General features: G+C 53.8%; 7 protein-coding genes across 7 annotated transcripts; 2 read left to right on the top strand and 5 right to left on the bottom strand.

Annotated features, from left to right (window-relative positions):
* Positions 1–1,382: 1,382 nt before the first annotated feature.
* CORC01_02013 (Pro-kumamolisin) lies at positions 1,383–3,194 on the bottom strand (the record flags this gene model as incomplete). Its single annotated transcript, XM_022613665.1, has 1 exon — positions 1,383–3,194. The coding sequence occupies one exon, from the start codon at positions 3,192–3,194 to the stop codon at positions 1,383–1,385; it is 1,812 nt and encodes a 603-aa protein (XP_022479756.1).
* A 1,368-nt stretch (positions 3,195–4,562) lies between these two features.
* On the bottom strand, positions 4,563–5,520 carry CORC01_02014 (uncharacterized protein; the record flags this gene model as incomplete). The annotated part of the gene is made up of 5 exons (XM_022613666.1): positions 4,563–4,580; positions 4,641–4,690; positions 4,767–4,915; positions 5,011–5,242; positions 5,340–5,520. 5 exons carry the CDS (start codon positions 5,518–5,520, stop codon positions 4,563–4,565), a joined length of 630 nt encoding a protein of 209 aa, XP_022479757.1.
* A 6,892-nt stretch (positions 5,521–12,412) lies between these two features.
* CORC01_02015 (uncharacterized protein) lies at positions 12,413–12,913 on the bottom strand (the record flags this gene model as incomplete). The annotated part of the gene is made up of 1 exon (XM_022613667.1): positions 12,413–12,913. The coding sequence occupies one exon, from the start codon at positions 12,911–12,913 to the stop codon at positions 12,413–12,415; it is 501 nt and encodes a 166-aa protein (XP_022479758.1).
* Positions 12,914–13,291: 378 nt separating this feature from the next.
* CORC01_02016 (uncharacterized protein) lies at positions 13,292–16,255 on the top strand (the record flags this gene model as incomplete). The annotated part of the gene is made up of 2 exons (XM_022613668.1): positions 13,292–15,143; positions 15,192–16,255. The coding sequence occupies 2 exons, from the start codon at positions 13,292–13,294 to the stop codon at positions 16,253–16,255; spliced, it is 2,916 nt and encodes a 971-aa protein (XP_022479759.1).
* A 332-nt stretch (positions 16,256–16,587) lies between these two features.
* On the bottom strand, positions 16,588–17,063 carry CORC01_02017 (uncharacterized protein; the record flags this gene model as incomplete). Its single annotated transcript, XM_022613669.1, has 3 exons — positions 16,588–16,689; positions 16,772–16,846; positions 16,911–17,063. The coding sequence occupies 3 exons, from the start codon at positions 17,061–17,063 to the stop codon at positions 16,588–16,590; spliced, it is 330 nt and encodes a 109-aa protein (XP_022479760.1).
* A 1,345-nt stretch (positions 17,064–18,408) lies between these two features.
* CORC01_02018 (S-adenosylmethionine-dependent methyltransferase) lies at positions 18,409–19,333 on the top strand (the record flags this gene model as incomplete). Its single annotated transcript, XM_022613670.1, has 2 exons — positions 18,409–18,461; positions 18,568–19,333. The coding sequence occupies 2 exons, from the start codon at positions 18,409–18,411 to the stop codon at positions 19,331–19,333; spliced, it is 819 nt and encodes a 272-aa protein (XP_022479761.1).
* Positions 19,334–19,761: 428 nt separating this feature from the next.
* Positions 19,762–22,019, bottom strand: CORC01_02019 (uncharacterized protein; the record flags this gene model as incomplete). Its single annotated transcript, XM_022613671.1, has 8 exons — positions 19,762–20,115; positions 20,166–20,503; positions 20,551–20,651; positions 20,703–20,962; positions 21,015–21,506; positions 21,559–21,710; positions 21,764–21,869; positions 21,954–22,019. The coding sequence occupies 8 exons, from the start codon at positions 22,017–22,019 to the stop codon at positions 19,762–19,764; spliced, it is 1,869 nt and encodes a 622-aa protein (XP_022479762.1).
* Between the last annotated feature and the right edge of the window lie 776 nt (positions 22,020–22,795).

Genomic DNA, 22,795 nt, shown 5'->3' on the forward strand with positions numbered 1-22,795 from the left:
CGGTGGCATTCGCAACACAGTCACATCAAAATGTCTGCATCTCGGAAGAAATACCGAACAGCCTTGCGGGAGAAAAATAGTGCACCCGAACGAAAGCAGGAAAATCCGACATTGGCGGTACAAGCAAGAACGAGCTCATCACATTGATAACGCGGCCGCCCAGACGAGTTGGTTTTGAGCTGCTGTTCAGGCTGGTCCCGCTTTCTGTGACCATCCGGTCTGGATCGTTGAGAACACATCGGCTATGTCACTCTAGCAGCCTCTTTCCTGCATCAGCCTGCATCTGAAGCAGGTTAGGAATCTGTTCTCGGTCATTGCCAATCCCCTCTAACCAGCAAAAGACACGATGAGCATGGCGAAAAGCAATCTTGCATCTCGCCAAAGTGTCAGCTCTTGAGAAGGGACTTTGGCAGCTGGCTGAATCCTCCGTCGTAGCAACGCGGGGGAATCGGATCAACAAAGCGCTGCCACGTCTTCAAAGGTGTGGTCTATTCCGTTCGGCAAGAAAGAGGACGGCAACCCCTCCATATCCGGAAAGGCTAGCTGAAAAGACAGCCGTATTGGAAGATTTTTGCACTCCAAGCTTCAGAAGTCAGAGGAGCCACAGGAGAATCGAATTTACCCCTGAAAAGCCTCTATTTTGGCGCCAAAACTTCAGCTGTCAGCCATCCGCGAGACTGGCGCGTGGCTCGGACTTTGCCACGCGCCGAGAGCACGCTATCGAAACTCGAAGACGACCTACAGTCAAATTCGGGAAATCAATCCGTCAAGCCTTTCCCATGGTTTTGGGACAGCATCGCAGGACCCTTGGTACTAGGGTTTTTCGGGGAAGTCGAGCAAGAAAGTTCTGTTTCATTCTGTCTATTCTCTTGTCTTTGATCCCCAGCTTCCCAGCCCTATATTGAGCAACGCTTCCTTTTCGTTGGACTCTGACGAATCAGAATCTGTATCATGGACGTCTGAATTTTCTCTGCCTATTCTTGGCCTGGTCGGCCATGGCCAAGCGGCTAGCAGACACGACATACGAATGGTCCGGCGAAGTTGCCTACGGCTCGCACAAGCCCAGCGTTAGTCGAGATCCATCGTAAGCGCGGTGTAAGCACGCGGGCAAGACCACCAGAAGTTTGCAAGTCTACTTGGCCTCGTAGTGAAGCTTCCATACTTTAGCTTCCATACTTCAGCCCTTCTATCCGGCGTCAGTGAGGCTGACACGTCATGTATCAACAACATGCTTCGCAAACGGAGCTTGAATGGCAGTGACGCTCCTTTCACAAACAATGAATTGATAACAGTGATTCGAGTGTATTTACGATTAGGCTAGCCAGCCTCTGAAATGAACCCCAAAGCGCAAATTATTCCAACCCTAGAGGAGGCGAGCGTTTCTATTTAGTAAGAGCAATCTTCTTCATCTCCTCAAAGTTGGGAAGACCGAGCCCCGTCACGGGATCCCAACCCTGAGTGCCGTTCCATGTCGCGAAGGGAATGACACCAGAGCCCTGCAACGGCTTGCCCGACTGCAAGTCCGTACCGCCGCAGCCCTGGGCGACACCGTCAGTGACGTCGGTGAGGCCCCTGAATCCTCTCTTGTATAGCCACGGGTTCATGAAGCCCATAGTCGGCTGTCCGTTGCGGATCCTGGCGTCGTTGAGAAGTCCGACAAGGCCGGCCATCAACGGGGAAGATGCTGATGTGCCACCGGTACCGACGAGCTTGTTGGCGTTGACAATGGCGAACGGGGGCTTGGCGGAGTGGGCTGCGATATCAGGGAACCCGCGGCCGGTGAAATTGGCAAAAGGCTGGTAGTACGCCTTCACGTCAGCAGAGATGCCGGTGTCTAGGTACTGGTTCACCATGGTCTCCTGATACCACGCCTGCTTGAAATAGTTGCTGAAGCCGCTGCCGGATGCGACCCATGTGGTCTCGGGTCCGTTAGCCTGGGTCCCGCCGACGGCGGTGATGTACGGGCACGACGCGGGGAACTGGGGTGTGAACTGGGCCGCGTTGCTGCCGTTGTTGGCGCGGCACGGCGCGCCGACGCCCGTGTCGCCACTGGACTCGAGGACGGTGATGCCGCGCAGGCCCATCATGCCGATGAGGTTGCAGACCCGCGTGGCGTACTCGATGGGGACGGTCTGCTCGTCGTCGCCGTATGATACGGAGAGCACTTGCGGGATCTGGTCGTTCTCCTGTGTCAACATGAATTGGTAAAATTCGAGGAACGGCTCGTTCTGATTGTCTGCTTCCATTGGCGTGCGGAGGTTGGGGATCAAGGGCGGCTTGCCGCCGATGAGGTACTGCGTGATCGGGAGGCTCTTGACGGCGGCGGCCATGACCTGGGCGTCGAGGTTGGCCTCGCCGATGTCGCCCTTTGAGTCCTGGTGGTCTTGGCCACCGTTGACAAGGACGCTGGTGAAATTTTGGGATGGCAGCTCGAATCTGGTCAGGAAGGTCGTGAGGTCCTCCTGGCGGGCCGACTGGTTGAGGAAGCTGGCGAAGCCGACACGGCTGCCTGCTCCCGGGTCGGCCTGGTAGGCGCCGTAGTTGTAGGACAGCTCGAAGCACGCCGGCGTGAAGACCTTGGAGCAGTTGGCGGTGGCGCTGGGCTGGGTGCCCTGTCTGCGAGCGAGCGGCGCGGGCATTTCCGGCAGCTCTGCGTTTGTGATGGCTGGATCGCCCTTCATGTTGCCAAAGTACGTTGTGGGCGTCACCAGCTCAATGTGCTCCGTCATCGCGTTCGGCAGGGAGTACTCGGTCGTCCGCAGCTTCATGGTGCCCTGGACGTCGTAGTACGCGAAGCTCGCGCCTAGCATCTTGTTCGCCGTGCCGACGTTGGTCGCAAAGTTGACGAAGCGGCCGTTGTCGGTGTACAAGACGTCGGTGACGTTCTCTTTGCTGAGCCAGGTCTGGATGGCCTTGACGGAGGCCTCACCCGGCTTGAACATGTAATTGACCTGAGCCGCTGTCAGGTACTTGCCGTAGTTGGGGCTGTCCGGGTCGGAGACATCCTTAAGCATGGGTTCCAACTTGTCAATATTTTGCAGCTTGATGCCGATCTGGAGGTTGATCTGATGGTCGTCGGTGGCCATGTTCCTCATCTGGACGCCGTTGGCGAGCGCCGCGGCCCTGGACATGAGGCGGGCCTCGGTACCGGCGAAGGCAGCCGTCAGGGCCAGAAGGGCTTTGAGAGGAGCCATTCTGGTCGACCTTCCCTTTATTGCAGTGAGGGCACGAATATGGTTGATGATATTATCGAGCGCCGATCGTTCGTGTCTCGCAGAGGCGCAGAGGTCCGAACGTGATGGGATTGCGCGGGGAAGAAACGCCAGATAGCCCAGCTATGGAGAGGAGAGGACGTAGAAGCACATGTGGATTACGGGAACGAGTTGTATAACGTCTGAGGGACACAGAGACAGATTGGGACGAAATGATCACGAGTCAACAGAGTAATTCGAGCCTACATGAATGCCCGTCTCGCCAAGTTGGAAGACTCGGCGGGCATTGGAAAGTTTCCCTTACCGCCGGGAACTGCATCTCCCCTCGAGGAACTTCATGCTCTGCTGCGACACGTGCGACAGTTGTCACAGAACTTGTCGTAGGATTTCACAACGCACGCTTTCTTCGTCCCAACATTTGCTCGCGTTTTGATCCGACTTTAGGTTACATGTTTCCAAAACAATTGCAAATCTGCACGTTTCAACACACGAACCCTGCCCCTTACCCGTCCCCACAAGTCGTCGGCGGGAAGAGTACTACCTAGTCAGGGCAGAGATTATGCCACAACGATTAACCTTCTTTTGACGAACAAGACGCAAATTCCCAGTAGGTCGTCGTAGGCTGCCCGTTATTCATCATCCTGGAACTCCATGGTCTAGGCAGGTACCCTTGAGTCTGAGTTTTGTGATGGGCTAGGAGCGCTGATTCAGAGCAGTGTGTAGTGCCCGCCGAATGTCGTACATATGATTTGTCGATCATCCGCTCCGAATCATGACCGCCGTATCTTTCGCTTTCCTTTTGGCCATGCTTGTCGTGGGGGACGCGGTGTCTTTCTTTGAACCGATTGCCAGCGTCATGTTCCAAACAAGCCAAGAGAGAACAAGACATGAGGTTGCATCTCTTGGCGAACCCAGAAAGCTTATTGATTGTAATTGAAAAGCAAATCTGCAAATTATCAGGGTTAAGCAATCGAGCTGCTCTCTAGTTCCGTCGATCATGTTAATAGCGTACGCGCGTACGGCCTCGTTCAACAACCCATCAAACCGACAAATTTCGGAAACGGAATGTTCATGCAACATGGGGGAAACTTTTGTTCCTTTCTCTCATAGAGCTTACTTACCTTTTCCTGGCCGCTTGTCTGGGAACACGGTAGACGGCAAATGGAAATCACGAGTCCGAGCTACCCTCAAGTTTGACGCCAACCCTTTTTCATTCCTCGACGCCCTTCATCGATGAGGAGGAGAAAACACATCTACCAATATGAACACCTTGCGCACGTTGAATTATCATCATCAGGAAGGGCAAACGATGCCTATTTTGTTTCCGTGCATACTTTGTTTCTTGTTTCCCTATGACTCCTCGCCAGCCTAGACATTAAACTATAGAATAATTGCGGGCAAGGATTGACAAACCATCTCAACTCTTACGACATGAGGCGGCTCTAAAACACGACGGAAAGTTCTTCCGACCGTGTGCCCTATGAAGAACCGACATAGCTTTGTAAAGGGAGACTGACGCGGTACCTCGAATGCCAACACTGCGCTATGACAAACCATCTGTGCGCCTCGAGATCGTTGCCGTTGCTATGAATTCAAATTGGTTCACGGGAGGCACATATGGTGACAACGGTGGAAGAGGATGAGCATCCGGAATGATAATGTTGACCAGAGCCTTTCTCCCGTCGTAGGGCGGTTTAAAGTATCTACACGGTGTCGAATTTGACTCATTAGTCGAACGAACGGTAAACTCTATGGTGACTTGCGAGAACGAAGAAGGTTCGGTTGGTCAGTCACTCACCGCATGTCCCTGTAAAAGTGATTGACGTAGATTTCAAAGTTCGAGGCGGAACGAAACTTTGCCACCCTGAACTGGAAGGCGTCTGAACCGGCGCTCCAGCAGAGGACGCCGTCGCTGGGGTAGTTGTTATCCGGGCCCTGGTTTGGGGTGATGCCGTCCCATTGCCAGGCCGCGCCGCAATTTGCTCCGCTTACTTCCACGACGCCCTCCGTGTTGAAGTCGTAGACGTCGACTGGGGACCGCCCCGGAAGTCAGTCCTCAAAACGTGTGGAAGCGGCCACGCACCGCGCGGTATGGTTGGGTGATCAACGAGTTGGATTACTACTCACATTTGAGAGTGCAAGTGTACCGCTCGCCTCCGTCCAGCTTACGACAGATTGACTCGAGGTTGCTCAGGGCGAAGTTTTTCCATGGATACTGGAACTTGGCAGCTTCTGTCGTTTCCGTCACTGGCAATGCTGCCGCCAGGAAAACCAGAGACACCAACTGGAATAATGCGAAGAATGTCATGATTACCCTTGAAACGGGCCTTGGAAACAGGTAATTTTCTGATGGATGCCCCGAGATATTGCAAACTTGCGAGGTCGAATGTTCTTGGCCCAGTCTTTGGGAGGGGGCAGTGGCAGCAGCACCGACGGGAGTCCCTGGGAGAGCTTTATAGAATCTCGGGAAGATCGCCGTTGACGACTTCGTTGGCCATGTTGGCGGTGGCATGTCACATGCTCTGACCGTGCTGAATCGCGTTGCCATCAAAGAGGGAGCATGATGCAAGCAACCGACGATATTCCCTAGCGGCCCGGTGCGAGCATCCGTGGTTGTGCGCGGTTATACACCATCACGATTGTTGATTATACGAGATGTCAACTATTGTCAAATAAAGCTGGCGGTATCACCACACATTTACTGACCGATGCGGAAGATACCAGAATCAGGACATGTGACCAAGCCCATTTCGGCCACTGTTCATCTTGGATCATCGTTCTACCATTTCTCATGAAAAATGTGCTATAGCAAGAAAAGAAAGTTGTCCGCGTTACACTACACTACGGCAGGTCTAGATGGCCGCTCACGACAGCACTTGCGATAGAAATTACAAAGGTTACTTATGTCGATCACCGTTTTCTGCCGTCAAAGTGAGGCGGCAGAAGGCACTGGAAGAAAGATTCTCAACACGAACACATGGGAAACTACGAGAACATCTATGACCATGTAAGACCGCTCAGGAGTATCAAGGCTCCACCACCTGTCACAACTCAAGGTCGTGCCAGCTCGGCCCGCGGACACGATTGCCTCCCCTCCACTAGAAGGTATCTGAAAATATGTACCAGGCCTAGCCGGTGTTGATGGTACATCTCCCATAGGATATCATGCGACTTCGGCCAAGGGGCATTACTGAATCAAATTGCAGGCATGCAGCCGCAGATCACAGATGATTTCCCTCGTGCTACCGGGACGGCAAATTACCTCTCTACCCTTCTCGTATCACTTCGCCTGGACAGCGGAAGAGATGCCGCAGTATTTATTTGCATGAGAAGACGCTCTTGACTCGTCCACCTCTAAAAATCACGGAACATCGGCTCCCCAACAAGAAGCATATCCAGTCTCCTGGGAATGCAAGCCAGTAGCGTGATCAACTGCAGCTATCCAGCTGACGATGCTGCGCCCTTGGGCTGGCACGAGCGAGCTAGAGAGCCGAATCTGGCCACCCTTTCCATCGAATCGAGTAAGTTGAACTGATACTGCGCGGTTCTGCCGAGAGAGTAGCGAGCCTCAGAATGTCGCTTCGTGGCCAACGCATCTTTGACGTGCTACCGCTCGCGGGCTTCGACGCTGTCGTCAGGGTTCGCTTGATGGTTCCGTTTCGGGTATCAGCGGCGGCGATCAAGCGGTGAGAAGATTGTTCAGACATCCAATAGATACGCGAGGCTGGCTCTAGCAACAGCTTGTAGTGTTTACTTTGTCGATCTCCGAGGTGAAGCCGTTGAAGGCAGTACAGGCGTCGTTGACTAGGTATTTGATTGTTTGGCCCAAAGCATGGCAGTCGACGACACTATATCATGTCTAACAAAACTTTTTATTCTCACTTTTAAGGCTAATCCTCATTTTCCAGAAGCACTTACACCGCTCTTCACAACTGTGTCAACTACAAGATGTGCCATGCCTTGAGGTGATCACGGCATCTGTGCAGAGGATAAGTGTTACCGGTTCATGCAACTGCTCAGAGAAACGATCCAAGCAACTAGGCTTCGTGTCGCCGGCCACGATGTGGCCAGAACCAACAGGACCTGTTGCCACAAGGATTGAAGGTAGGACGGTGGTATCTGGGCACAGGGCCTAGTTTTGTTACGGCTCTAGCCGTGACAGGCCAACGACAGACGACGTTTCTGATGTTGGGCGGCTTGAAGCAGCAGTTTAGCAGAGGTTAAACAGACCTCGCGCAGAATAACGCCTGCATGACGCCTTGGAATTTACCAGCGTCTACGTGCGGTTAGAGGTATGGGTATTTGTGATGAAACCGAGGCAATTGCCATCTGTCCCCGCTGTGTTTTCTAGATACCTTGTAAGAGACCGTCATCTTCCGGAATTCAATGTATGGCTGAAAGAAGATGATGCTTAGCCGACTGGGGAAGCCAAGAGTAATGTCTCAAGCTTTTTAATCTCTTCATCAAGGTAAGCACAGTCCAGTAGTCGAAGTGGAACCTGTTGATGGATGTTTATTGACATAACTACTCTCAATGAGGATGCTAATGTATCACTACTTGAGTTGCGGAATTTCGAAGAGGCATCTACTGAATTTGGGCGGCGATCCCACTCTGCTGATAAACTGGAACCACCAAAATGACTATATGACCAGAGCGATGAGCATAGCCTGTGACTATGTCATTCAACTTATATGTACACTATTGTAATGTCAGAATCATCCTTGTTCTTCTTTTCATGAGTTTGTATTGAGAGAGGCTATGGCAGCTCGTGAACATGTATGTGAAGACGAAGTACGAGGGGGCCCGTAATCCTCATCAACTTTTCAGTAAACTCACTGGTTGTTTAAAAAACGGAAAGAGCGAAGTAAACTTCGGCCTCCTTCTCCCTAGGATCGCCATGAATATGCTCAAACAACTTAGAAAAACAAACATCTCGTCCCTGTGGGGCAAAGAGCCTCATTGCCCACCTTTTGTCCCCAGTATCGTACAGTCAGACTCCTCATCTAGTGCGTGAACTCACAACCGAGATAACGGCCTGTAAAACGAGCAGAGAGCTGCAGAAGAAGCGGACTTATCGTATTGTCGAACTCAAGGTAGACCACCATAGCCCTCGTCCAGGAGATTCACTTTCCCGTTCTGGCTTGACCTCCTTTCCCAGCCGTCGCTACATCTTGCTACGAAGCTTACAAGAGCCTTGTGAAGTCGACTCCATAACGGCAGCTGACCATACTTGGCCGTGCTCATTCTTTCTTCGAGATTCACCCTGGGGACTGGCCCTTTCCCACAAACACCCTCTCTTGGGATAACTCAGAGGCGATGCTCTTTCACAGCTGCCGTAGGTTCTCGATGCCAACCAGATGACCTGCGTCGCTATGTTATGCCCAAACACACCAGTCTCTGGCAACTGACTTCAATAGCTGTATGTCTCGCTACGATATCTTTTTATTGGGAGGCTCATTTCCTGATACCCCGAAGTAAATTATTACCGAGGTCGTTGTTGCCGATATATATCGTCAACTATAAGCACGCAGCTACGTCCTTGATGAGTAGAGTCTCGTGCGGATGACAAGCTCCTTTGACGGACTGTAAGAGAATTGGCTTCCGGGGCCGCTGAGTAACCGCAGGCCGCGGAGCACCGGGCCAAGATTGGACAGAATAGTAGATAATCCGAGGAGGAACCCTTGGTCGTAGTTGTGGACGCTCTGGATTTCTTACCTTGCATGTTAATGTAGTATCGACTTTCACATCACTTGTACGCCCTGCTTCCGGGGATTCGCGAGAAGCGGCATCAACTACTGGAAAGCGCCATTGGATCCTGGTATGCCAATCATATAAGCAGGAATGGGAGGCTCAGGATGTATGCTTCGTATTTTCCTGCGGTCCTGGCCCTGGAACAGTGCTTTTCTGCAAGATAAACCAATATTTCGGCCGAGATCCCGGCTTTATTGGACTCAGCCATGATGCCGATTACCTGCATGCATTCACTTCAGCCTTGCATGGTGCGTATGGAAGATAGTACCTTGATCCCTGACGAAAAGTCCAACACTCATTGCTTCTCATAGGCTTTCTTGCCACGACTCACGAAGAGCTTGCTCTGCTCCGGTATGACGATCATTGTGTCTCAATGTCATCCGAGGCAACCGCCTCCCAACTTGGAAGCCAGCTTTTCCTGGAAAGATGTAAGACTGCTTGCTCTTCAATTACTTGATCTGCTGATTCTCCCGGGATCATCAGCATAGAGGTGAGATGGCGTTACGGTGTCGTGTCATTGTGGGTGGCGGCGAGATCTGCATCCCAACAGCTATTGTCAACATGGAGTGACAGGTGGAACCCCTCCTGTTGCCCCTCCTTTCGTTTGTTTTAGGTGAGGTGAGCTGGAAGAGTCCGAGCCATCCCTGATTAATGCAAGTCCAGTTGTGGATGAGGAGGAGAGATTCGTCTCCCACCACCAAGGGGAGCGCCCTCAACTAGGAGTCCAGAATGGACGATTCAGATTCGCCCTTTTAAAAGTCTGGGGACCCCCTTTCCCCCTCTCTTTCTCTCAGTACGACGAGGGCTATTAATAGACCACGGCCATGGCAAACAAACTTTTTTGCAGAGGACCCTCCACACCCCATTTTTGTACAAAACCCCTGTTGATATTGGATCGCTTGGCCGGCAGTCGGCATGCTTTTTCCCAGCAGAGTGTGCCTCCCCCTCTGAACAGCTGCCCAGCCTGACGGTTTGGATGGCAGAAAGTCAACCTCAAAGGGCAGTTAGTGCCAAGGGTAGAAAAGACAATGTGACAATATGCCATATATTGCATGGTAGTATCGCAAAGTCCCTCTACACTTGCACTGGATGACACTCAAATCAGTACATGACGATCCGGAGACACGGGTTTGGTGCTCGACCGTTGCTCCAGAGCTACAAAGTAACTTTGCAGACTCCATGTACAACAGATTGTCATTTCTCACGATTCAATTCAAATGACGCAACATGACTCACCCCCCCGGCAGGTTCACTGCAAAAGCACACGTGTTTATAATTTGCCGGGAGCTGAACTTCATCAACATGAAGAACCTTACTGAGCTTACTGTTGGCCCCTGTCCTCTCTTCTCTCGGCAGGTCGATTACTAGCTTCTTCTTGCTCTGAAGACGGGTCCACCTGAGCTCTTTTAGTGCCGAGGTTTGTCTATTTGCCAGAGCTCATTTGCTCGGCCATCAACACAGCATCTAGCTATGAAGTTAATTTTGTCAGTTGCAATAAAGATCGAAGTTATCATGACCACCGCATTTCCTGATTATGTCCTGAAAATAGCTCTGCGTGTCTAGTGGGGATATTCCATCGCCGATGATGCATAAATCGATTCGAGGACTAGAACAACTGAAAAACATCTTGATGCGACCGATAGACTGGAGCTTAGTTTCTTGCAAACACGAGGTAGTTAAGGAATGCCAAACCGGACTCATCGCTATAAGCGCCATGCTTGTTGATACATACCACCTCTGCTGTGTATGGAGCTCCTGGGGCATGAGGCCGTCCGATACTGAAGCGGGACAAACCATCGTGAGGTAGGGGAGGAGGCCACACGGGCAGGCGTTCGCCGAGAATAAGGTGAGAGAGATCACATTGCTCATTTGCAGTTAAAGTAACAGAGGGGAGACACAAGGTTCCGTTAGGGCTGAGCTGCCCGAGCTACGCCTGTTCGGCGGGGATAAGGTACTCAGTTTGATTACCTGGCTTCCAAGATGAGCATTTCTAGATGCCCATCTCAAACTCTGTTGTTTGCTGTGAAATGTCGTCATTTCCCAGCTTTCCAAAATAAAGTGCCAAAGTATGTTAAATCTGTCACAAATTTCAAGACACAGGGTTCGCATTATCTCCTGGCTTGCTTTGAGACGGAGAACGGCCGCAAAGACGTGCGCTTTCCGACATGCAGGCAAGGTAGACGTGGGCGAGTGCTCAATGCCGTAGGGACTATCGTAGCCCAATGCCTGGGTGAAAACCATAGGAACTGGTACCCTCTCTGCCCCTTCTCCCTTTGCTCTGCTTTGCATCGCTCGGCGCGGGCAGCATGCGGATGACGGGTGGTCCGCTTTCCCCGTCTACGCATGCTGTCCGGGGCTGGGTGTCAGCCGCAGGGCCGCAGCGTTGTTGCGTGGTCGGTGATTTTTGACAACGGGGATGCTGGCCAAGGGCGGGCTAGTCTGGGCCGGGTTTGGCCTGCTTGGGGCAGGGTGGCAGCAGCTCTCCCGCATTACCGAATGGCCGAGAAGGCAGAACGAGGATCTAGCTGCTGCTAAAGGGTCGCCGTTGCTGATGGAAGACGGATGAGGCTTTGAGCGGAATTTGGACGAAGCTTGTGCCATCCAACAGTGTTTGAGTCCACAACATCCAGTCTTGAGTCGAATCCTCAGATGATCCGAGTAAGGGAATGCTCGAGCCCGAGCCATCATCTCATTAATCTTCATGCGCGAGCACATCGCTGGTGCTGACGAATGGCAAGCATGTGGTAGCTTTTGACCTGGCCTGCTTGCCGCGAGCTCCGGGGATAAACACGGCATGTAAGTAAGCTGTAGGATCTTGTATCGTTTCTTTGGTCGTTTTTCTCGGGGCTTTCTATGAATATGAAAGTGCCCCGTCCGATATTTCGTTTTGTGAGGTATTATCTCGCGTCCGTAATCCGTTCGCAGTGGGGATATGGTCGACCGGCGAAAAGGCAATTGATCAGCCCTATCCTGGAGCGGGATCCTAACACGACGCCATTCGCCTCTCCTCAGTCCGATTACGTTCCCTCTTCCACATTCCGCCCAATTTCATCGGGTTGAATCGAATCCACCGTTGGCATCCACAACAAGCCACTGACCAACCCACGACTCTCGCCCCGTTATCGATTCGTTGTTCTACCGCTCGTCGTCTCTCTTTGCCATTTCAGCGCTTGGGTTTTTGAGGCTTTATCTTCGGGTTGCCGATGAGAAGACCTCGAAACGACCACCCCTGGCGACGCGGATCGAAACCAGCCTGTGTTTCACCAAACGACCCCAGATCCCTCCCCCGCAGCAGCTGTAGCGTGTCGCTCATCGTCCCCCGCGAGCGTCGAGCCTTAACCGCTGTTCGTCTGAAGAGAGGTAACCCCGGCTTGTAGAGACAGCGTGAGAAGAGACAGAGTCTGAGAGACGACGGACAAGACAACGCATCTCTCCAACCCTTTTTGCACCTATTCGTGTTTGGCCTGCCACTGCTGGTCGAGATTGGAATAGCGCTGCACGCCAGGACTTGACGGACAGAAAGACAGCCTCCATCGAAGCAGCCATCGGCACCACCCTAGCACCAAGCCATCAGCGAATCCAGCTCGCGAGCAGTATCCGTACGGCGACCTGGGTTGACTTGTGCACAGCCCCAAGACAGCCCCTCCAGGGAACCCAGACCCAGACCCAGGGCGGCATCCGCTTCTGCAGGTTGGGTAGCCAATCCGAACCAATCCGTCTGGTCTTCTGCCTGTTGCTCTACTGGTGCTGCTTCCTTTGGCGGGCACCTGCACACGTACGTTAGATTGAACTTGGGTGAGAAGTGGACAGACAGGGTCTCGCAGACGCAGAACCGCAGGCGCAGGCGCGCAAAAAATAGGAACTGGGACCAGCAGGACGGGCTGGTCAATCTCTCGTCTTGTCATCCTCTTGCTTCCCTTTCTCGCTTGCTGCTGGTTGCTGGCTGCCATTGCCTCTGCCACTGCATCTCGACCTTGCAAATCGACGGACGGACAGACAAGATTCGAGCCGACATTTGACTGAGCCGAGCTGAGCTGAAGCGAAGCCTATACCGCTACGCTGCTGCGTGCCCCCGGAGCCAAGCAAGCTGCACGTTCGGTCCACCACCCGGTCTTGTGTATCTTTCTGTCTCTGCTTTCTCGTTTTCAGTCAGTCAACCCACGGGCTGTGCCGTTGGGCATAGGGCGATCGATCTGCTTGCTCCCTTTTCGCAGTCCAGTGCAGGGGAAACGTCCCGAACAAGCAACAAGGGATCAAAAACCAATCAACAAAAAAAAAGAAAACCAGTTTGGACTGCGGCGGCTGCGCACAACGACATCGCAGTTATAATGCCGGCCTTCGGTCGCATTGGAAGGCACCACAACCGCTCGCAGCAAGCACTTGTTGATCCGGGCGGCGAGGTTGCTAGTTCAGGCTCAGCGACATCACATCCCACGCCTGGTCCTGCGCCGCCTTCCGGGCCTGCTGGTGCCGCCGGTGCTCCTTCCTCCTCATTTCACTCTCACTCCTCCCTCACTCTTGCCTCGAGCGCGGGCACAACCAACGCCGCCGGCGCTAATAACCAAATTACCCCCCATTCAGCCTCGTCGACTGCCTTCAGCTCCAGCGAATCCTTTGACATCCACCCAAACCAGCTGGCCCATCAACAGCATCAGCTCCAGCTCCAGCAGCAGCAGCAGCAGCAGCAGCAGCAGCAGCAGCAACAGCAGCAACAGCAGCAACAACAGCAGCAGCAACAACAACAACAACAACAACAACAGCAACAGCAACAGCAACTCCTTCAACAACACCAGCAGCAAGGGCAGCAAGGGCCACCTCCACTGCAGCCCCACGATTATCCTCCTGCCTCGACCGCAGCCGCCGCTGCTGTCTCGCGCAACTCCCTCCTCTTGCAGCAGCACAACCCACCTGTAGCCGATTTGCGCCAGAGGAGTCAGCAGGATTACACCGACTCCGTCTCCCGCTCCCAGTCACAGCGCTACCCGCCCGGTGTGGCCCCCTACTCCAACAACGCCAAACCTGGTGCTGCATCTAGCTCCGTCGACAACCTCAGAGCGTCCGTCAACAGCACCTCATCTGCTCCCATTCACCCTCAAGCAACGTCGCCTCTCCAGCAACCACAGCCCGTCCCCGAGAAGCGATCCGCACGAAAGCTGCTCAGGAACATTTTGGGCGGATCGGGCCGCGATCATCACAACACCCCGCCCCCCCAATCTACCCCGCCAAGTTCCTACGATAACACCGGTGGTCTTGCTCGTCGACCGTCCAAAAGAGTGAGCAACCCACCACCTGCAAGAATTACTTTATCCCAGCAGCCGTCCCAGCAGTCCTTGGACCAGCAATCTGCCGACTGGCCACTTCCGGCACCTCATCAACAACCCTCACCCTTACAGGGCGTCGGCGAGACCGAGGATCACCACTTTGCACAAGACCCTAACAGAGACCCCCGCCTACAGAAACCCGAATCTAATCGCAACTCCATTCGCTACGTCCCGATCGACTTCGACAATACCCCCTACGAAGAAGCCGACTACGGAGATCGTCAGCCACAGCAGATCCCGACATTGCAGGAACAACACCAACACGGTCAGCAGCCTGCTTACGACCCTTCACAGCAGCAGTACCAACAACAATACTCCAACCAGCAGCCTGGTCAGTACCAAGCTGGACCGCCCACGATCTACACTAGCCACTTGGGTGCCGATTCGCATCAGAATCCCGAGACTGTGTCCCAGTTGTCGCATGAATCACCCGTCACTGATTCAGACGCTCTGTCGGCAAACGTACATTCCAACCAAAACTCTCCCGCAGTGAGGTACGCTGTGCAGACCACGGACAGCCCGCTGCCTCCCACACTCCCCCCTGCACAACAAGGAGGACCTCAAGCCCAACAGCAGAATATGGCCCCTCTCCCTGGCGGCCCTCCCCAGAACAGACGATCCCAAGAGACAGAGAAAGCATTGCGCAGTCAGGTCGACGCATCTGCAGGCCCTCCCCCAGGTTACAGACAGAGCCAGACCATGCCTACTACCGCTGGTAGCGCCAATACTGCCTTCCGACCTGGCGGTGCCCCAGACTCGCGCCAATTCGAAGGCGCCACCGGAGAACAAGGCCGCAACAGCCCACAGCCCTCCAATCCTGATCGCGATGGCACAGATCCCGACAAATTCAAGGAGCTTTGTAAGGAGTGCATGGGTGTTATGCTGGCAGTGTACTAACAAATTCCAGTAACCAAGTATAAGAACGTGAAGCGATTGTACTTTGACGGCAAGACACAGATCGACAACCTCAACTCTCAGATTGAGGTGCTGCAAAATGCAGTTGCGAACCAGCGAATGTCACAGTCGCGCACTGCCCTGGACGACAGCGAGTACATAACAAGATTTAGCCGTCTTAATGGTGCTATCAACAACCTCTCATTCAATATTAGAAAAGACTGGCGCACAGTACCGCAGTGGTTAGATATGTTCGTCAGCATTGACGCGCTCAAGACCGGAAAGCAGGAAATGACAGCCGTTGGTCGTGCCGTCATTACGAGATGGATTGTAGAAGAGATCTTCAACAAGTGCTTCCACCCTGGCCTTAACTTCGAGCTCAGTCGGCAGCTAAAGGAGATCGAGCTCAACATTCGGCGTTTCTCGTACACGATGAGCAGCCAGGAAGAGTTTGACGCCCTGACAAACAAGGTTGTTAGCTGGCGGATGGCTACTTTGGAGGGTCTGCAGAGAGTTCTGAACTCACCAGAGAGTGCAGATAATAGGGCGGACTTCACTCGCATGTGTACGTCGAATCTCACGGCGACACTTTTCCAGTACATGACGGACCCGCCACCGGCTGGAGTAGACGGCAGCGCATCCATGATTGTCGAGTTGGCAGTGGGCATTGCAGCCAATCTGCCGCTGGAAAGCAGAGATGTTGCGATCAATTATCCCCTACCCGGAGACCCAATTCAACTGAACATTATGGAAGTGGAGAAGACGCCGCTTCCACCCTTGGAGATTCAAAAGGCCGAGGGCGAAGCAGAGGCCGACGAAGGTGACAAGGACAAGAGCGGCAAGAACCAGCGGGCGGACAAGACCAAGAGCGGTATGTTCACACCCATACTCAGCGGTGGACCGCATGCTGGCCGCAAGGGCAGCACTGCGTCGTCAATTGTTCCCACAAGTACTGATGCCGCTCTTCCTTCAGCTCTTCCACCCAAGGACAACAGCACAGTGCGGCTTGCGGGCTTCCCGGTAGTGGAAGTTCGGGGTCGCCAGGTTCTTGTGAAGGCGACTGTTTGGGCACTTTGAAAGTGCTTCGGATGTGCCGAGAGTGAGCGATTTTACATTATTCCATGTAGAGGAGCAGGATTTCCACTTGAGTTTACTGCGTTGAGAGCGTGGACAGAGATCAATATTGATTAAAAGGCCTCACCCGGAAGAGAGAGGAAAGGAGTCAACCATCAACATTGCGGGTGGGAAGGGGCGGTACTCATGACTGAAGATTCACATTCATACCAGGAGGAATACTTGGATGCTTGCTCTCTCCTCAAACAGAGAGCCTAGATAGTCTCCAGCGTACCTTCACAAGTTGCCTGCTTTCTTGCCGTTTCTCTGACAAACCATTCAATTACAGTACAAATTCATGACCTTGTGCTACCCAGATACCCGCAACGCACTTCAGGCTTGCGGCTGGAATCCCCCTTTGGCTCGATCAGGACACATGGCGCACCTTCAAAGGGGCACTGCGGGTCGACGTTAGCTGGTGCTACTGTGTAGGTACTGTCACGTCCGTGGCATCACCGCATGATCGAGGAGAAAACAGACCCTGTTATAGTCCGCCGGACAGACTTGGGCATCGTGTCCCGCCAAGTTGCATTTGTTACTCATCTGCGTACACGTCTATGTTCACCTAGCGTCAGCATGACCGAGGCAATGTGTCACTCGGGACTGGTAGAAAACCTACACCTCTGGTCCTGGTCTCATCCTGGCCTGGCGCCTGTCGCGCCACGAGGTGGGTTTGGCGGGGGTCAACGTGGTGTGCCGGGACAGCGCCGCTCGCCCCGAGGGCCAGGAGAAGGAGAAGGGCGAAGCCGAAGAGTAAATGGGCGTTGTACATGATGTTTTTTTTTGTGTACGGGAAACGTGGCTACGGTCGTGGAGACGTCTTGACGCTGAGCCTGGTTTACTTTTCGTTCTTGAAGTGTTCTGTTCGATGCAAGGCGAAATCTCGCGGATCTGACTAGTGATGATCGTATTCGTGGTAGAGCGAGCGTCGAAACCCGACTCTGTCGAAATCACAATGAGAGTCGGCGCGAGCCGCAGAGGAGAAGAAGAGCACGAACGGATGAGGAAGGGGGGTTTTAAGATGATGCGTTGCGGTGCGGTGCGTCGTCTATCTAAACGAACGAACCTCACGAACTCCAGACGAAACGTCACCTCCTTCCCCCTTCCCCTTCCCTCCCCTACCCCAATCCCTCTTTCTGTCAGCGCTCACGGTCGTGCTCTCTACACATAGATAATTGGGACGAAAGTATCACAGCAAACAACACATGTGTGGCGATGCCTCCTCTGTATGGAAACGACATTGGAGGGTCACTTGGTCACCAGGCACGCGGGTTTCGCGCAACACAGACCTCCCTTTCCTCAACTTTCTCTAAACAAGTCACAATGTAAGGCAGTGCGTGTTTCCCATCTTGTCCTCTCCATGTATATTCTTATTTCCCCTCGCCGCACGTGGAACCTATCGTCGTCCAAACGGGTTTGCATTTCTCTTGCCGCGAGGTACCATAAGGTGGTAGACCGAAGCCGGGGGGAAGAAGGGGCTCGTGTATGTGCAGTAGCTTGTCTTGTGTTTAATTGTAATATGCTACTTGCACCGCAGTGCCAGTTCGGAAACGCCCAATGCTCCCAGGTATCTCTCTACTCTGTGCCTCTCTCGAACGCTCTCAGAACAGACCCTTCCATGCAAGAGGAAGTGAACAAACCAGTGTCCTTTGTGACGAAGCAACGCCGTTTGAATTTCGCCAATAGAAAAGTAAATCACCCCCCTCTCACCAGCTTCCTCCCCCCCAAGCGCTTGCTCCTTTTGTCGTAACCCAATTTTGGGTTTTCTGATCCAACCCACCAACCAATGTCGAACTGCCAGATGCCGCCGACCTTTGAACTTAGTACCGATTGACCCCTCCATTGCCAGGGCAAGGATCCCCAGCACCTTGAGCAGAATACCTTAGAGAATAGGAAGTGGGGGGGTCCCGCACCAGCAAAAAGACATGTCACCGCCTTCCACTCCAGGTCGCAAACGGCACAACACCCCGCCAAACTTCTTCGCGATGGCATCGGATACGGATCTTGATGCTTGGTTGAAAAAGAGATGAAATTTGGCGCTGTCCCGACACAAAGACCCTTTCTTACCTAAAAATCCCATCCAATTTCGGCCCGACACCACCAAAGCCCCTCCCAAAATGGCCTCCACTCCAGCACACCTGGAGCCCTCCAAGCTCGGAACAAAAGAATAGTTCGTCACTCACTCTCTCCCTCCCCCACCATGGATAATATCCATCACCAAAACCCCCCAAACAACGCATATACCGCCCACCAACTAACGCACAAAACCCAAACAGCTGGGCATCCCTCTACACAACCGAACTCACAAACAATGCCCAGAACCCAGAGGACCGCGGCACAGTCTGGTTCGACGACTCGGACGCCGAGTCCAAGCTCCTGACCTACCTCGAAGACCTGACCGAGTCCGCCCCCTTCGACCATTCCCTCCGCCAGGCCGACGCCACCTTCCTCGACCTCGGCTGCGGCAACGGCTCCCTCCTCTTCGCCCTCCGGGACGAGGGCTGGGCGGGCCGCGCCCTCGGCGTCGACTACGCCCCGCAGAGCGTCGAGCTCGCGCGGCGGATCGCGGCGCAGAGGCAGCAGGCTACCTCCACGGAGGACGAAGACATGTCTGACGTGCCGCCCGTCGGGGAAGAGGACGACGAGGCAGAAGCCAACGAGCCCGAGTTCGAAGAGTGGGATGTCCTGAACGGGCCGTGGGAGACCGTTCTCAACGGACCCCAAGTGGAGGGATGGGACGTCGTGCTCGACAAGGGCACCTTTGACGCCATTTGCCTCAGCGACGAAAAAGACGGGCAGGGACGGCGCATCTGCGAGGGATACAGGGGCCGCGCGCTCCGCCTCGTCAAGCCCGCCGGCCTGCTCCTCATCACGAGCTGCAACTGGACTGAGGAGGAGCTCAGGAAATGGTTCGAGGGCCCTTCCAATGAGGGAGATGCTGGCAAGTTTGTTGCCGTGGGCAAGGTAGATTACCCTAGCTTCACCTTTGGCGGCGCCAAGGGCCAGACCATCAGCAGCTTGTGTTTCCAAAGACAGGCGTAGCTAGATGGACCATAATGCGACGCGTTGGATGAATAACAAGACCTTCAAGATACCCCACACAAGATCGTTTTGACGACGGTACTAGTTAACCTTCCTCTTTATTGCATCTCGTTTTGGTATATCATACAATGTGTTTCTTTAATGGAGGAATGTCAGGCAACGTCACCTACGCTCAACCACACACTTCCTCCATTGTGCCCCATCTATGGGTGCTTCCGTGATCCCGGAGCAGTCTCTCCTGATGTTAACCGCCAGTGAAAAACTCGCCTCTCTCGTTCTAGTTAGTTTCATTTTTTCCCCTTGCAGAGCCTGACATGCGAGCCAGAGTAGCACCCTAAATAGTGTAGCGTTTGGTCGAAGCATGCAAGGTAAGAGTCTTGGGACGGCCCTGATAAATAGATTGGGAATTGCTTCATTACGTCTCTCATCTATGGTGATGTATTCATAGGCTCGCCAGCAGAAGGTCCAGACACACTGTTCGCAGACGTTGTCGCAAAGTACCGCACGTCGACGTCGTCGTCCTTCTGTAGCTTCTCGAGCTTGGGGATGACGCGTGTCTGGATCAGCTCCATGCCTCTCGGGGACGCGGTGAAGCTTCCACCCTCCTTCTCCAGAGAGTAAATCGTACCCTCTTCGGGCAAACGGCGGAGGACGTCGATCAGAACGCCGTATGTCTTGGCGACGTTGAAGCGAATGTTGGGGATCTCGTCATCGACAAGCTTGTCCAACATGGGCAGGATCTTGTCAGCAATGACATCAAGGCTTACAACCGAAGCAAGAGTCTGCAATCGTTAGCACTTCTGGCACAAGTGAAGCAAAGAGTATGGCTTACCGTGATAGCAAAGGCAGTTGTCATTCGGTAGAGGTAGTTGGGGTGGTTGCCCATAGCCATAACCTTGGGAATGATCGCCTCGCTTGCCCATTCGACTCCAAAAACCTCTGTGAGCTTCTTCAAGTTGTGTGTCGCTGCTTCGCGGATTGAGAAGACGGTGTCGCCCAACCAGCTCATGCAGAGGTTGCTCAGCTTCTCGTCGAAGAACTTAACTCCAAGCTGGCTGGCAAGGAGGGGAATGTACTCGATGATGGCCAGTCTCACACGCCACTGCTTGTCCTCGGCAAGCTGCACAATGGCAGGCAAAAGAGACTGGGAAAGCAGGTCGATGCCGATGACTACGAAGGAATTAGCAAAGTACTTTTACCCATGATCTGGTACATACCCTGGTTGACCAATTCAAGCTTGGAAATGATGTGGAGGCGGACTTCGGGGAATTCGTCCTTGAGCATTTGCAAAAACATGGGAAGAAGGTGGTCAATGGTTCTGCGACACGTTAGTCACCTGGTGCGAATTTGCATCGGTCATGGAACCTACTCTTGCTTGCCCAAGATGGGTGCGAGACCACTGATCTGGGTGCCGAGAGCAGCTCTGACATGCTGGGAGGTATCGGAAACGAGATCCTCCACGCTGCTCATGATATCGTTGAGGAGGACAGTCCGGTCGACCAGAGCACAGAAGCCTGGTATTTGTCCAGCAATCGCGGTCCGGACTTCAGCCTCGTTATCCTTGAGGAGCTTGACGAAAGACGGCACCAGGTCTCTTGAGACGACCTCCTCGTCAACTGCCTTGGAAATCTGTTCGCGCATTAGCATGACACTCCACACGAACAGGAAGATTCCTGCCAACCTTCTCAAATCTGTCCGCAATCATGTACCGAACCCTCCAACTCTTGTCCTCGATCAGGTTGCGCAGGGAAGTAAGGAGGACGCCGTGACTCGACTGCTGCTCCTTGGGCACGACCTCGGCGATGGAAATAAGGATCTCGACGGTAAGTAAGCGGACGCTGTCTTGGTCGTCCTGGGCGAGGTGTTGAAAAAGGGGTATCATCTCTTCAACAACAATAGCAGCCGGCATCTCCTTGACGAACTTGGCCAGATTGGTTGCAGCTTGACGTCTGACCATGGGTGTCTCATCGTGGACAAGCTGTCCGAACTGCTTCCGGAGATCTTCTTGAATGCCCGGGGACACCTTCTTATAGGGCGATGTGTAAAGACCGCAGCCAGACACCTTGGAGGTGAACCAGTCTGCTTTTGAAAGTCGGATGGTCAAGGGGATGAAGTATTCTTCGACCTGCTGGGAGGACAGCTCCTCGCAGATCTTATTGAGAGACTCGACGGCCTATTCTGATTAGGCGACGTGACTTGCGGGTGGAGCAGGGGGCATTAGCTACCTTATCCCGCACGACGGGCTCCTCGATGGCAGCGAGGTTCTCGAGGGGGGAGAGAAGGACATGACCCCATTGGGCGCCTCCGACGTACTCGATGAAATTGCCCAGCTCGCCGCTGAGAGCGACCAGCACCTCATCCTCGTCCTCGACGGACTCTGATTGAAAGTTTAGATATTGGCTCACAGTGGGATGGATGCGCGACACATACCGTCGAGGAAGGGAATCAATTCCTCACGCGTGCGCTCGGCGCCCAGGGCGAGGGCGATGGTGGAGAGGCGGTGGATGGCATTGAGACGCAAGAGGACATCGTCGTGCTGGGTTGCGAAAGGTTAGCAATCTGGTGTGCGCTGGCGGCTGAAGCTGACGTCGGGGTTGGGCAGGCAGAGTCACCGCCATACCTTTAGCTCGTCGATGAGGACGGCGATGGGGTAAAGCTCGTCCTGGGTATTCGGCGCGTCTGCCATGGCGAGCGAGGTTGCGCAGGCGCGTTTATCGATGGGGGGGCTCGGGCGATGTTAGGAAAGTCGACGTCGTGGTTGTGAGCGATCGGAGTGGATCGCGTGCGAGTGATGCAATGGGTTGGCTGAGGGCGAGCGGTGGTCGTTGTGGGACTGGGGGGCTCTAAAATCTGAGACGACGCAACCAAGATAGTGTTGGGTAGATAATATCAGGAGGTTGCGGGCATGCAGACCATGCCAACGATCCGACGTCAGGTTGGCGAGAGGCACAGCTAGTTGTCGTGTTGAGGTTCGTGTGGCAGTGGAGGAGGAGAAGCGTGGTCGGGTGTTGATTTGAGATGGATAATGGTGGCAGCACGAGGCATGGAGAGGGAAGTTTGACGTGCCGTTTCTGAGGTTCGTCTTTCGCTTCTGCTCCTAGTCCTGTCCCACCCGAGCAGAAATGGGCTGGGCCAAGGTACCTACCGCACCTCAATTATCAGCTGCGGTGGCCGGTAGGTGATGGGCAGTGTCATTTCTGAGGTAGGCGCCTACGAGCCCTGTATCTGTGACCGCCTTAGGCAAGGTCTGGCAGGGCGGAGGTAAGGTACGTACCGGGACTACAGGTGGGAGATGTCGTAAGGTAGGGGTGCAGGAGAGTGAGGTAAGGTGGTGGTGCTCTTTCTCTTGGTGAGGGGCTGCCTGCTGCATCTAAACAGCTGAAGAGCGGATTTGCAGTACTGACGTATCCCTCTTCCACGTACCCTACTTCCTCGCGTTCTTTGGAACTTTCCGTGCCCTCT

Source organism: Colletotrichum orchidophilum (genome assembly GCF_001831195.1).
Source record: "Colletotrichum orchidophilum strain IMI 309357 chromosome Unknown Scaffold_11.1, whole genome shotgun sequence".
Taxonomy (NCBI): Eukaryota; Fungi; Ascomycota; class Sordariomycetes; order Glomerellales; family Glomerellaceae; genus Colletotrichum; species Colletotrichum orchidophilum.